At 38.0% G+C, this 14,060-nt stretch overlaps 1 protein-coding gene across 1 annotated transcript in view; it reads left to right on the forward strand.

Moving 5' to 3' along the window:
• The window catches only part of Cntn3 (contactin 3), a 356,765-nt gene that overhangs the window by 182,987 nt on the left and 159,718 nt on the right, over positions 1-14,060 (forward strand). Inside the window, exon 5 of the mRNA XM_032906010.1 lies at positions 6,720-6,815. Within this exon, the coding sequence (XP_032761901.1) occupies positions 6,720-6,815 (96 nt within the window). The remainder of the gene's footprint in view (positions 1-6,719; positions 6,816-14,060) is intronic.

Genomic DNA, 14,060 nt, shown 5'->3' on the forward strand with positions numbered 1-14,060 from the left:
GATCCCAAAGCAGAAGCAAAGCTTGCTCAGAAGCAAAGCTTGCTCATTTTTAAAATATGAAACTTATGCATGTATAGAAGCTACGAGAAGGGATTGGTCATGGGGCACATGTGTCTAATCTCAGCTACTTAGGATTGTGAGGCTCAAGGACCTCATGAGTCCTATGCGTTCAAGGCAAGACTGATCAACCAAGCTCGACCCTTATTAAAACAAATAAGCAACTCAACAGGCAAATGTGGGGAGAGAAGAAATGATAGAAGTGTAATTTTGAAACTAGGAACTCAAAGGAAATCATCTAGTCTCTTATGAGAGGCCCACTTTCAAACATACAGTTACATAACAGTGTATAAATCTTGCATCAATCTTCCATACCTGTCATACCAAATATCCTCTCTCAAAACGTGTGTGAAGTTCACAGATTAGGGGTTTTCCCACTGCAGGATGCAAAGCATATGGGTAAAGGTGATGTGGGTCTAGTCAAAAAGATCTGGACTTTGGCAGGTCTGGTCCAAGACTCCCACATTCTTATTGTCCTGTTTTTTTGTTGCTGTTGTTGTTGTTATGTTGTTATGCTGTTAATGTTGTTGTTTTAACTGAGTTCCATTACTAGAATTGTAGGAGATCTTCGATGTTGGCATGTGGGACTTAATTTTGGCCTGGAGACTTGTGACTAAGAGCCCAAGGGAAATATGGTGGCAAATACAAAGTCCATTTATTTCAAAGATCCATAGGTGACCTGTATAATGTCAATAGATAATGACAATGAAGAAAATTAAAATTAGTGTTAAATATTATATGACCATAAACTTGGTGGAGTCCACAGAAGGGAAAATATAAAAGTATAGAAATGACAAAATGGATAGAATGAGTATAATTTCTTTGACTTTAAGAAAGATGCAGCTGAAGCTAGGTTTGAGGATGAATATAAGTAGATAACACTATAGCAGCATGTGTGCAGTGTGCACTAGTGTTATATGTTTGGAGAAGTCCTGGGAGTTTGCTACTGTCTAATGTTCTATAGCTGGGAACTTGATTTGCTAGAGCAGCACTGCATTGGGTTTCAGTCCATGTGGGCTAAAGTGTTCTTATCTTTCTAAATCTACATAATGTAAAAGTTTATGTAATAATTGAGTAAAATAAAAGGATGGTATGGAAAATAGAAAAGGGTAATAAAATATATTTAGTAAAAAGAGAAACAGATAGTAGCCCAGAAAAGAATGTTAGAAAGATAGAAATTAGCTAGAGATTTTAGAGATAAAAGTAAAATTAAGCAAAATACAGTAAATGTGGGGGGGGGAGGAATAAAATCTCTTGATTTCCTCTTTGAAATGAAATAAAAATAACAGAGTTTAATAAAAGGTCAATAGTTAAATGCAAAGGACAAAGGTTGAAAACATAGCTATTGTAAAAGCCAAAAAACCAACATAGTTTCCTCCTAAGTGTTTGACTGATGGGGCCTGAATGTTAGGGAAGTGTAGCCAACTGAACCTGGAAATGCTTCCTCCTACTCAACTGGTATTGAGCTGTGAGTGGTTGAGAGCCAGAGACTAATGCAAATCTCTGCTTATTTCAAGGGCTACTGTGCTTTGCATCCCGGTGGACACATTTAGCTTTGCTGCCTAGGGGCAGAAAGACTCTCACTCAGCCTCCAAGTTAATGCACTTTGGCGTGACTAGTGTCAAAATCAAGACAGGTACTTTATGGTGAAGGCAAATGGAAGGCCAAGAATTGCTACTCACGACCCTTCTCAGCACCTCATGTCACTGCTGGGTATCATTTCATGTCCCCAGGATGTCCCAAGTCTGGCATTTTCTGATTAAATAACTTTGCATTTCATTCAAAAGTGAGTTTTTGATTTGGGTATTGTGTTGGTTGGCATTGGGTATCGTTCTCTGGAGAAGCAGAATTGAAAGGATGCATATATGTTAAGAGGAAAGTTGTCAGATTGACTTGCAAAGTGGGACTGAGTAGTCCAGCAATTGAGTGCCCAAGAACTCAGTAGTGCTGGATGTCACAGCACTCTAATCACCCTGGTGCAGGAGATGGGAAAGATTCCTACAGAAGCTGCTGATTCTCATTCTTCATTGGAAATGCAAAGAAGCTGACTCCAGTGTTAAGAGGCAAGAGTGACGACAATGGGATGGTCCCTCACTAGCTAAGGATGAAGTTGGGCAACCAAACATAATGCTGTATTTCCCTCAGATCTCTTTCTATCTGGGCTGCCAGAGGTACTGTTCACCCATGGACATATGCAACAAGTCATTAATGAATTGGTCCCAGACACCTTCAATGCTACAACCAAGATTAACCATCACAGGGATTTGTTTTTCTCGCAAGTCTTCTGGTGTCTCAACAAAAGAATTTAAAACTTTCTGTTCCTTGCCCCATGTTATGTCTCAAGGCTGGGGCAAGCAGCCTATTAACAGGTCAAAGCTGACACTTGTAGCAAGTTTTCCCAGCATACCCCAACGACTACCTGCTACAGTATTCCTGGCTGGCATACTCCACTGCCTATCCTAAATTTCACTGAGTACTATTTCCTATATAACCACAGCCATTTTAGCTACTGCCCCTTTTGGCCTTTTAGCATCTTGGCCTCTTGGCTGCCACTCCAGGTTTCTCTTGCTTCCTTTCCCCTCTCCCCTTCCCCTTCTCCTCACATGACTCAACTCAGTTGGCCAGTCATGTTCAATGTGGAGTCTTCCTGGTATGTTCTTCATTATATCTGTAATAAATTTCCTCTGACATACCTAGGATCAGTCATGTCTGAATTTTCTTTGTTTCTTAGTTTCTTTCTTAGTTTCTTTCTTTTTTCTTTCTTCCTCTCTCTCTCTCTCTCTCTCCATTTTTTAAAATTAATTCATGACACTCTTGTTTCCATGCATTCATACTTTTCATACTTTTGGACAATCTGAAAAAAAATATGTACAAACCATGTCTTTATAAAAGAAAATATGTCTAGAACACCTCTCCGAATGCAGCAGTAGTAAAGAACCATATGCAGTCAGAAAATAGATATCAACTGATACTTCACTAGAGATAATCTATGGATGGGACATGAAGAGAATCTAATCATTAGCCTTTAAGGTGATACAAATTAAAACCAGTATGAGTTATTACTACACACCTGTCAGCATTTACCCCCCTGTGCCCACCCAGCTGTGCTCTGCTCTCTGATGCATCTGACACACATTTGTTTAACTGTCCATACATAAACACCCACGGTGTTCAGTGAATTCTTGACACATTTAAAAACATAGGTATTTTATTGTTTATGAGTATGGGTGCTTTCCCTGTGTATATTTATGGGCATCATGTACATGCAGTGCTGGCAGAAGTAAGAATAGAGTTCAGATGCCTTGGAACTGGAGTTAAAAAGCGTTATACTATGTTGTGTGGGTGTTGGGCACTGAACCTAATGTCCTCTTGACCTCTGAACTATCTCCAACACCTTTTAGTCACATACATTATATCACAGGCACTCTCATAAAAATTTTAATAAGACTTTAGAATAATCTTGAGATATTTAACTTGGATTGGATATTATTCATGTTCATTGGAAACCACAAAGTTATATTTGGTATATTCGAGGTTCCGACAGTGAAATTATTAGGCATATTAATTTGGTATGTTGAAGTGATTGTTAAATACTTACATATTAAAATCCAAATCACTTGTAGTAGTGATAGGTGGGAACTTAAGTTATGTTGAAGAGATGTCGCCTTAGGGGAAACATCTACAGTCACAAAAGTTTGTTGTCACTGATGTTCTGGTGCATTGGAGTGGCTGTATCTATTATTCTGTGCTGGGACTGATTCTAATGCTCCATGAACTGACCACACCATGCATCAAAGGCAATGCTCCCTTACTTTCCTTACGAAAGTACATTGATGTCTTCTAGGACAATCTGGACCAAACAGTATTTGAATATTAAGAAAAAGACATTTTTACCTGTGAAGAGAAAGTGTCTTCTTTCTTTCCTCCATGTCATCTCATTTATTCATTCTTCTGTGCTTGCTTGATAGCTAAAATAAGTGACTAGAAAGCTCCTCAATAGGGGGAGGGTCACTTGATAAAGTCACTTGCTTTGCAAGCCTGAGTATCTGCGTTAGGTCTCCCAGGAAAAGGATATTTGGGTTGAACTCAATCTCAAGGTAAATAGAACAAACCAAACAGAAAAGTAGTCCCCTGACATCCACATGACTACCTAGACATAATTACAGCTCCATATTCATACTACTAATAAATAAATTAAAATGTTAAAAATCTCCAAATTCTAAAATTATGTAGAAAATTATAAAGGAAAGCAAGGAATGTGTGGTAAAGGAACAATAATGATACTACTTAGCTTCCTAAAGAAATGTCTTTGAAAATTACTTTTCTATAAGTGGATTTCATTCTTACTTAACATTTGAATATTTAAATGGCTCAGCATTCCAGTTACCATTTGATTACACTACAGGAGTTTTAATGTTTTGAGAATCTTTTTTTTTTATTTGCTGCAGCTTTAAGAAGTGAAATGTCAAGGTGTAGTAGTGTATACTACATACTGCATTTTTAGTAGACCTAAATAAAATGTCATACATCTCTGTAAAGCAGTTTCTAGTCAAAATGAGTCCTCACAGTCCCATCTTTTCTGGTTGTGCCTGTGCGCTGTGGCAAAATCCTCCACTCTAACATAAATACTACTTCTCAATAACAAATAAAAATCTTAAATATAAAAATCCAATCGCCTGCTGTCCAGATTTATGGTACTCCAAATATTTCTAAATTCCTACAGATTAAGGTTATTATCAACTTGAAAATAAGTTCTTTTCTCTTTATGGGTTCCAAAGAAAACTTTCTGATTTTTATTTAAAAGATATGCTTTATTACAAGTTATATTGCAACACAGACATTTTGTAACAATGTTTAAAGGTTAAAAAGTAAGAACTTCAGTCCTTCTTAGAAGAGGGAGCAAAATACTCACAGGAGGAAATACAGAGACAAAGTGTGTAGCAGAAACTGAAGAAAAGGCCACTCAGAGATTGTTCCACCTGGGGACCAGCCACTAAACCCAGGCAGTATTGCAGATGCCAAGAAGTATGTGCTGGCAGGAGACTGATATAGCTGTCTCCTGAGAGGCTTTGCCAGAACCTAATATACAGAGGCAGATGCTCAAAGCCAACCACTGGACTGATAACAGGGTCCCCAATGGAGGGCTTAGAAAAAGGATTGAAGGAGCTTAACGGGTTTGAAACCCCATAGGAAGAACAACAATATCAACCAACCAACTCCCACTCCGAGCTCCCAGGGACGAAACCACCAACCAAAGAGTACACATGGAGTAACCCATGGCTCCAGCTGCATATGAGGCAGAGGATGGCCTTGTTGGGCATCAATGGGAGGAGTGGTGCTTGGTCTTGTGAAGGCTTGATGCCCCAGTGTAGAGGAATGCAATAGTCGGGAGGTGGGTGGGAATGAGGGGGTTGGTGGGGAGCACCTCGCATAGAAGCAGAGAGATGGAGGGTAGGATATGGGTTCTTCCTGAGAGGAAACATGGAAAGGGGATAACATTTGAAATGTCAATAAAAAAATATATCCAGTAAAAGAAAAGAGGAAAATAAAGGCTAAAAAGTGTGTGTGTGTGTGTGTGTGTGTGTGTGTGTGTGTGTGTGTGTAATATGTATGCATGATGGTGTGTCTGAATGGGTATGTGTAATATAATCTTTCATATGTTGATGGTAAACTGATAATCACAAAACATGTTTGTTTCATTTTAAAGAGCCAGGTCTTTATTCTATTTTGCTCATGGACGCACTCTTTGTATTTTAAGTGGTACAATAAGTGTGTTGGGATATTTGCTCGGAACATGGATAAGGAGTTATAATTTGTAGACTTCAGCTATTTGAAAAAACAAGTCGATAGTATTTTCCCTCTGTGGTCAGTCAAGCTAGGAAGTCTAAATCTATATGTGTTATCTCGAGTGCTATTAGAAGAAATTATGCTTTTCCTAAAAATCACTGCTAATAATAAAAATAGCATTTGCCCTTGATTGAGTTTCTGGATTATTGAACGTTTGAAAATCATCCTTTCTGCAATTATAATAACTAGTGTTTTTTTGCAGATATAAGTAAAAACCCCGTTTAATTTATTGTTGTCCTGTAAGTTTTACTTACTTTTTCCTCACTGATGTGTACCTTCCACACAGTCCCTCACTACGTGAGTCAGGCTTTTACCTACAAATTCTGTATTTTCAAATAGTTCCTTAAATAAAAATAATCACAGGTAGAGAATAAAGTTTGCACTGACCGCTTATGATTGGTATTTTAGAGTAGGAGTTTGAGAGTGAGTGGTCAGGCAGTGGGATTCACTTTGGTTGGGATGTGGTGAGTTATTGGGTTGGAGGTGAGGCTCATATTTATCTGTGTTTAACAGATTTTTTCATTGAATTCTATTACGTTGTTATTTTATTCTTGCATATACTTTGCCACTTTGGATGACCCATATAATTGTAATCCTGTCACAGCAACATGGGTTCCGAGTGTATTTATTTATTTATTTGTATGTATACAGCTGATTTCCTGGGATGCTTAATAAAGAAATCAAATCTGGCTTTCTTCCTGAATGCAAACATTCCCTTGAGCTTCCTTAGAAGAGATTTGAACATTGTCCTCTAAATAAAGAGAACATGCTGTTTTCCTTCTAAAATGTTCTTCTTCTTTTCTTTTTTAAATTAGATCTTGAAAATTTTAAGAGCAGAATGAGAAGCAGAGTGTCAGTTCGTGAAGGCCAGGGAGTGGTACTTCTCTGTGGACCCCCACCACACTCCGGGGGTGAGTACTCTGGCGTATTCTGCTTATCATATTTGTGACGTTCCAACACAACCCCTGCACTCCACACTCCACGGTTCTTTCTGAGATTTCCACTGAGAAGCTGGACGACCTTGGCTGAACTGGAGCACAAGAGACAACTGTTGGCTAGGCTCTGTGCTTCTATCTCAGGCCATCTTGATTTATTTCAGCGATGGGAGGTGTCATACAGTCCTCTCTTTGATAGTAAAGTACCTGGATGAAGTAACCGTGTAAGTCTGGTAAGACTGTAGATGAAGAAGAAATGAAATCTCTTAGAATAAGACACATTAACTTGGGGTTGGTGATTTAGCTCATTGGTAGAGAGCTTGCCTAGCAAGCGCAAGGCCCTGGATTCGGTCCCCAGCTCCAAAAAAAAGAAAAAAAAAGACACATTAACTTTTGAGATATGCAGAGTGTTAGTAAATGAGTAAGGTAAACAGAATTGTGTTTTGGTCAGGGTTTTATCATGCATGGGGATGGCCAGAACCAGGTCAAATTTACAAGGAAAGGATGTGCATATTAGTGATCCCAATTTCCTTAATGCTAAGATATAAATCATATCCACTATCCTCAGACCTGGGTATATATTTTATTGGTGTATAGACCAAAGACAGCATTTATGTTGTATACAGTGGTTAGCACCAGCTGCTTTAGGGGTCTTGTACAAGGGAGCAAAGGGTCAATTTAACATATGAACATATTCTACAGTTGAATTTTCTAGATTTAAATTTTTTAAATGCTTTTTTTAAAAAAAATTCTACAACTGTATTCTCCAAGGTACAGTATTTAATGAATGCCCTAAACACCAGTCAGGCTTCAAGAAGAGGTCATTACAGATTTTCTAGAAGGAGCTCTTTCTACATTCTCTGGTCTCGAACCTGTTTCATCTGCACTGTGATGACTGAGGGACATCAGTTCTGTAGCTAGGGTGGGAGAGGTCTCAGAGCAGCTGATGGTTTTAATAGTTAGAAGCATTTCAGAGTGCTCATGGCCCTTGCTGGAACCAATGAGGTTTTCTTCACTGAAATCCTGACAATCCTCTCAGGACATAGAATTATTCTCTTTCTTGACTCCTTTGTATTGTCTTTGCTCATTTTAGATTACTTCATTTCTTCTTATTTTTTTCTCTGTGGTTAAAATACTTACAAGCATTAGTTTTGGTGACTGAAGAACCTATCATTTATTTAATATTAATAATTTTTATTGAATATTTTACTTACATTTCTTTTTTTTTTCCGGAGCTGAGGACCGAACCCAGGGCCTTGCGCTTGCTAGGCAAGCGCTCTACCACTGAGCTAAATCCCCAATCCCTTTACTTACATTTCTAATGTTATCCCCTATCCCGGTTTCCCATCCATAAACCCCCTATCCCATCCCATCTCCTCCTGCTTCTATGAGGGTGTTCCCGTACCCATCCACCCACCCATCCCTTCCAATTTCCCTGCACTGACATTCCCCTACACTGGGGCATCAAACCTTGGCTGGAACAAGGAATTCTTCTCCCATTGATGCCTCAAAAGGCCATCCTCTGCTACATATGCAGCTGGAGCCATGGCTCCATATAGGTTCAATCTCATGGAATAGGCTTTGACTCCAATTTAAAAGAATAGTTGGTTACTCCCTTAACATTGGTAACACTATTGTATTAGTGGTCATAGCTTGCAGATAGGTAGTTATAGTTCACAGATGGGTGAGACCGGGCAAAACTGCTTGATGAGTACCAGCTATATTTCTTTACATATAGTTTCATAAGTATGCAATCTCTTCAGCAATATGGTCTTATCTGCAAGTTGTGGAGGGTAACCGATAACATTGGTATTAGCTTGTCATTTGTGGGAGTTAGGTGATTAGGTGGATCCTATATGTGAATAGTCTAACTGACTGTTGGTATTGGGTTTTTTATTTGGTAGCATTGATGTCTTGTTGAGCTGTACTATCTCCCATTATATGTCAATTTAAATCTCTCTCTGTTCCTCTCTGTTCCCCCCACCCCTTTCTCTCTCTCACACACACACACATACACACACACACACACACACACACACACAAAATCATGATTCTTCTAAAGCAGTAAGTTTTATTTGAATTTCAAAGTGTTAATTATCATTTCCATGTTCTCTCCTCTACTTTGCATTCCCACATCAACCCTTTTAATCCTCGGCTTCTGATCTTCCCCTTCATCCTTTGAAAATAGGAGAAAAAAAAAGAGTTCATGGGTTTTTTTTTAATTTGTATGCCCATTCTTTGCAGAATTAGATAGAGAGCAAACTAAGTAATGTTGCATGAACAGTCAACCTCCCTGCGTTGACTCAAGGCTGTACTCAGACATGCTCTAGCCCATTGCATCTAAGACTGACCCTTTAATTGTGAATTAATTAACCTGAGTCTTGAAATAATGCAGGTTCCGATTTAGTGAATCGGAATGTTGTGTTTTACAAAGGTTTTCTGATCATATGCCACTACTAGTCCATAGGCGATTCAGCAGCGGGGTCTTATCTGTTCCATTTAGCAAAATTCTTGTGCTTTACCTGTTTATCTCATTCTGCCCTTCAGGCTTCTTCCTTGCCTAGCTCCTTTGCTCCTTTACTTGGCCTTCACTACAGTGAATTTAGCTCATCCAGGCAAAATATTATGTGTCCGCTGAGAGATCACCCTCCCATCCACCTCACATTTGAGCCTGAAGCAATGTCTTCAAGGTACTATTCACCCTGATTTATCTCATTGTTTTGTGGCCTTCCAGGTCTCTAACCGATTTGTATATTTTTATTGTCTCATAAAACTCTTGTATAAGTCCTAAGGCTGAAGTGATAGAGCTGGCCTTTTAATGATGATCACAAAGTCCAAGAAATAAAAGGGACTGTGATTTTAATACATGACTCCTAATTCCCCAAGTGTGATATGAAAGCAAACATGGGGTCTAACATAGGTTTGGTTTATGTCTAGTAATCAGTAAAACTGTATGAATTGTTAAACTCTTTAATACCAATGGGTGTGGTACCAAATAATTAGCTTAATGTTTCACTCTACCAAATTTATGAATGCTTCACATCTCAATGAACACATTCTCTTCAGTGTATCGCAGTGAGGTAGGAATGAAAAGGCATGAAGAATCACTGGATTGTATGCACTATGCATCCTTTGCTCATAGATGGATACCAAATACCCAAAAGAACATTCACAGTGTTTGGGTTAGAGGTGCAGGTCATGAATTCTACCATGAACCCTGAGAGGTTCTACCAGCCCCTGATGAATACAGACGCAGATACTCAACAGCCAATCATTGGACTGAGCATGAGGATCCCAATGGAGGAGTTAGGGGAAGGACTGAAGGAGCTGAAGGGGATTGCAACCCCTTAGCAAGAACAATATCAACTAGGTGGACCACCCAGAACTCCCAGGGACTAAACCACCAATCAAAGATTATAATGGAATGAAGCGGGACTCCAGATGCACGTGTGACAGAGGATGGCCTTATCTGACATCAATGGGAGGGAGGGAGGCTTGATGCTCTATGGAAGGGTAGCCTGGAAGGGGCTATCATTTGCAATGTAAATGAATAAAATGATTCGGAAAAAAAGAATATCCTAATATTACCAGAACTCTTTTCTCATTTCCATGAAATAAAATTCTAACTTTTTTGTTTATTTGAATATATGAAACATTATATCAAAATAGATTTGGGGAGATGGACGACATAGTTGAAGTTAAGAAAACAATGACTTTTATGTACTTGAACCTGAGTCGCTTTGATTTGGGACATTCATCCATTTATCTGATGCCATTAATGGAATTTTCAGCCATGGTTGGAGAGAATTGCAAATTTATCATGGATCTCCATGTATCTATTGATCAGAGGAATTGTTATCATGCGAGAAATGTCTTAATCTTTCCTTTATTCTATCATGCCTTCTGTCATTTATAGTCCACTGACTTTCTTGCAGAACAATTCAGGATCTTTCTGAAGAAAGTGGAAGAAGCAATGTCTTAAGTTACAAGAACGGCAAGATGATAAACTAGAAATAAGACACTCGACATAGATTTTTTGTAGATTAATTATTAATCTAGTTTCCAATAATTTGAAATACTAAGATTAGTACAATTTCAATGCAGATGCTAGCTATTATAAAATCATTAGTAAATCAAAATCATGAGAAAAAAATCACTCTGCTATGAATAAGGCCACAGGACTAGTGTCCAAGAATCTTATGATGAAATATTAATTAAACATAAATGCACAGGTTAATCACATTATTCCATACACATAAAGAGCTGGTTTTGCCCAATGAATGCTGGCAACACTTAATGCACATGGATAAAAGACTCAAAGTCTGCCCTAGTGTTTTCTCAGCAAATTAGTCTCTGCTGCACCTTGCCATATCTGTGCTACGTGCAGACATTTGAACACTCAGTTCTGTACAGCGTCATCCACTTCCAACAACATAGCCTTTGGGATGTGAAAGAGAGGGTGTGAGTGTCAAGCAGCAGGTAGTAGAGGTTGAAGCAACTTTGTGCTAAAAATTGCTGTGTAAAGTGTTGGTGTGACCAAGGCGAGAACAGAAGCTGCTCAGCCAGATGGTGTGGGATTTACACCCTGTGGAGCTACAACGTTTCCATTTTTTTTTCTCCCAAGACGAATGGGCCAAAATGTAAAAGTCATCTCAGGTAGCTTACATGGCACCAACTGGAAAATTCCATCTCTCTATGAACCTGTCAAGTTAGTGAAGACATTAGCAAGGCATAAAAACCCAGTTCCTAGTGTGGAGAGTTGTATGATTCTAAACCATTTCCCAAAATGCTTTCATTTGTAATCATAGCTTCCCCTTGTGTTAGGAACTCAGTTTTCCTAAACTAGAGCTCTTTTCAATTATTAGTGTCAAAAACATTTTTGAAAATTATCACAGTCTCCCCAAAGCAGGATGCAGACTGGATTTATCTCAAACCTTGTATTTTCTATTTCCTACAAAGCAGAAACCAAAGCAGAGTGCCCAGTAAATGCATTGTAGTGTAACTGGCCTCATCAAAACTGAAACATTGGGTTATTAAGGATCTGTCATTTCAGGTTAAGAGTGTTTTCTCTAAGCTATTTCTTCTGGCTAAGTGGTAGATAAACATTAAGGCAAAATATAGAGACTCGATCTATAGACTGATTGGATAACTTATCAGATCTATATAAAATTTTTTTCTTAATTTCTGTCAATACTTAATGACTATTAACATACTGAATGTAAAAAATCCTAACTGACCCATATCGGCATTCATACAGGTATATTCTGAATGACTTGACATATAAATCTAAGGTGGAAACATGGATGAGTACATCTCTACAAAGAAATTGTTGGTAGTCACATTATTGCACATTAATTGTAGAGTTGGGTAGGAAATCCCATGTCTCTAAATCTCTTAACTGTAAAGCTGTGGGTAAGCCAGCTTTCCTCTTGTCTGTCCTCCTATCCTTTCATCTATCTACTACTCTGTCCGCTGACCCATTGTATTTTCATTAATTTACAGATATATCCAACAAAGAACTGAGTATATGAACCTTGATATACATACATATATATATATGTATATGTATATATGTATATGTATATGTATATGTATGTGTATGTGTATGTGTATGTATATGTGTATGTGTATATGTATGTGTATGTGTATATGTATATGTATATGTATATGTATATGTATATATCAAGACATTTTACTTTCACTCCTGAAAATGCTTGATAGTAAGCAGAGGAAAAGCTAAGAGCATCCTGGCCAAAAATCTTGATTGTGATATGTTCGACCTACTTGTTCCTGAGCCATATTCAGAACCAATCCCCAGTTGTAAGCTAGTGGGCTCATTTTGCAGGAAATTGAAAGACCACCAGGACTTCCCATATTTTCAGGATGCTGAGTTCATCTGAGTGGCAGTATGCTTCAGTTTGTAACTACATAGACCTGAAATGACAGTAAGAGTGCTAATATTCAAGATGATATTAAGGCTATTTTAAAAATTAAGTAGTGCTATCTTTTAACATTAGGGTAGTTATGGAATTTAAACAAAGCCACACAGCAGGATTTCAGCCTCACTTACAAAGTGATACATTTTAAAGTTTAAATATAGGAATTTTACTATGCATATATAAATTACAAACTTTGAGTTTGTTGCTGATATTGTTTATTTCAAATTGTACTTTTTTGACATTCTACAAACACACACACACACACACACACACACACACACACAAACACACACACACACACGGTACATAGAAGCCATATACTAGCCTGGACTTAGAGTAATAAATTGAACTAAGGCTCAAATTTATAGTGTGTTCTAATGTCCCAACTCTGGAATTTGGAGCAGGTTGCCTAACTTCTGTATTTTTTGTCTTCTTATAAACATGTAAGTCACAGTATATCTTTAGACATTATGAAGGTTTAAGGAGTCACATATTAAAAGTTCATGTCCATCTCATTTAAAAATATAGAAATATAGCACAAAACCAATATGTTGATCATAAGGCAAAAGCATGAAATTAAAGTGTTTCATGTGAATCCTTGAAGAAGGTTGATTATAGTGTCTTCTATTACTCCATGAAGTTTTCTTGATTGAAAATGCTGTGGCCATCTTATACAACATTTTTCTATACAGCCATATTCCCTCTCCTCTTTGAGTTCTTGCTTTTCGTTTGTTTGTTTGTTCATTTACTTTTAAGGCAGGATCTTATTACATATCCCACAATGAATCCTTTTTTGTTCTTAGCCTATCAAACCCTAGGATTACAGACAAGAACTATCAGATCCTATGTAGACTTGGTTTTTAGAATAAGAACTATGTCTAGAGATACAGGAATGAGGATAGTTTGAGATGTACAGCCTGTGCCAATATCAGTGTTGAGCCAGGATTTTCCCCATGGACTCTCTTTTCTCCTTAAGCAGAGCCCACAACTGGTGCTTTTTCCTGACTTTAAGCGAAGCAGTACCTGTATTACAAGCTGAGCAGATCAGATGCCTTTTCCTAGGGAGTGTAGTATTTGTCTTGAAAGCATACAGTTTTTACCTTGGGAACACAGAGTGGTTCCTTTACATTCTGTACATTAGGCATCATGGACTGCTGATGCCCAACAGTGAGACCTATGACAGATAAAGACATCATAAAAATGTAAGGATTGAAGTGTGCCAGACCTGATAACTCTCTTCCTCCTTAGTAACTACTATCATAACTAGAATATTGTGCAACAG

The sequence above is a fragment of the Rattus rattus genome, chromosome 6 (assembly GCF_011064425.1).
Source record: "Rattus rattus isolate New Zealand chromosome 6, Rrattus_CSIRO_v1, whole genome shotgun sequence".
In the NCBI taxonomy this organism is placed as follows: domain Eukaryota; kingdom Metazoa; phylum Chordata; class Mammalia; order Rodentia; family Muridae; genus Rattus; species Rattus rattus.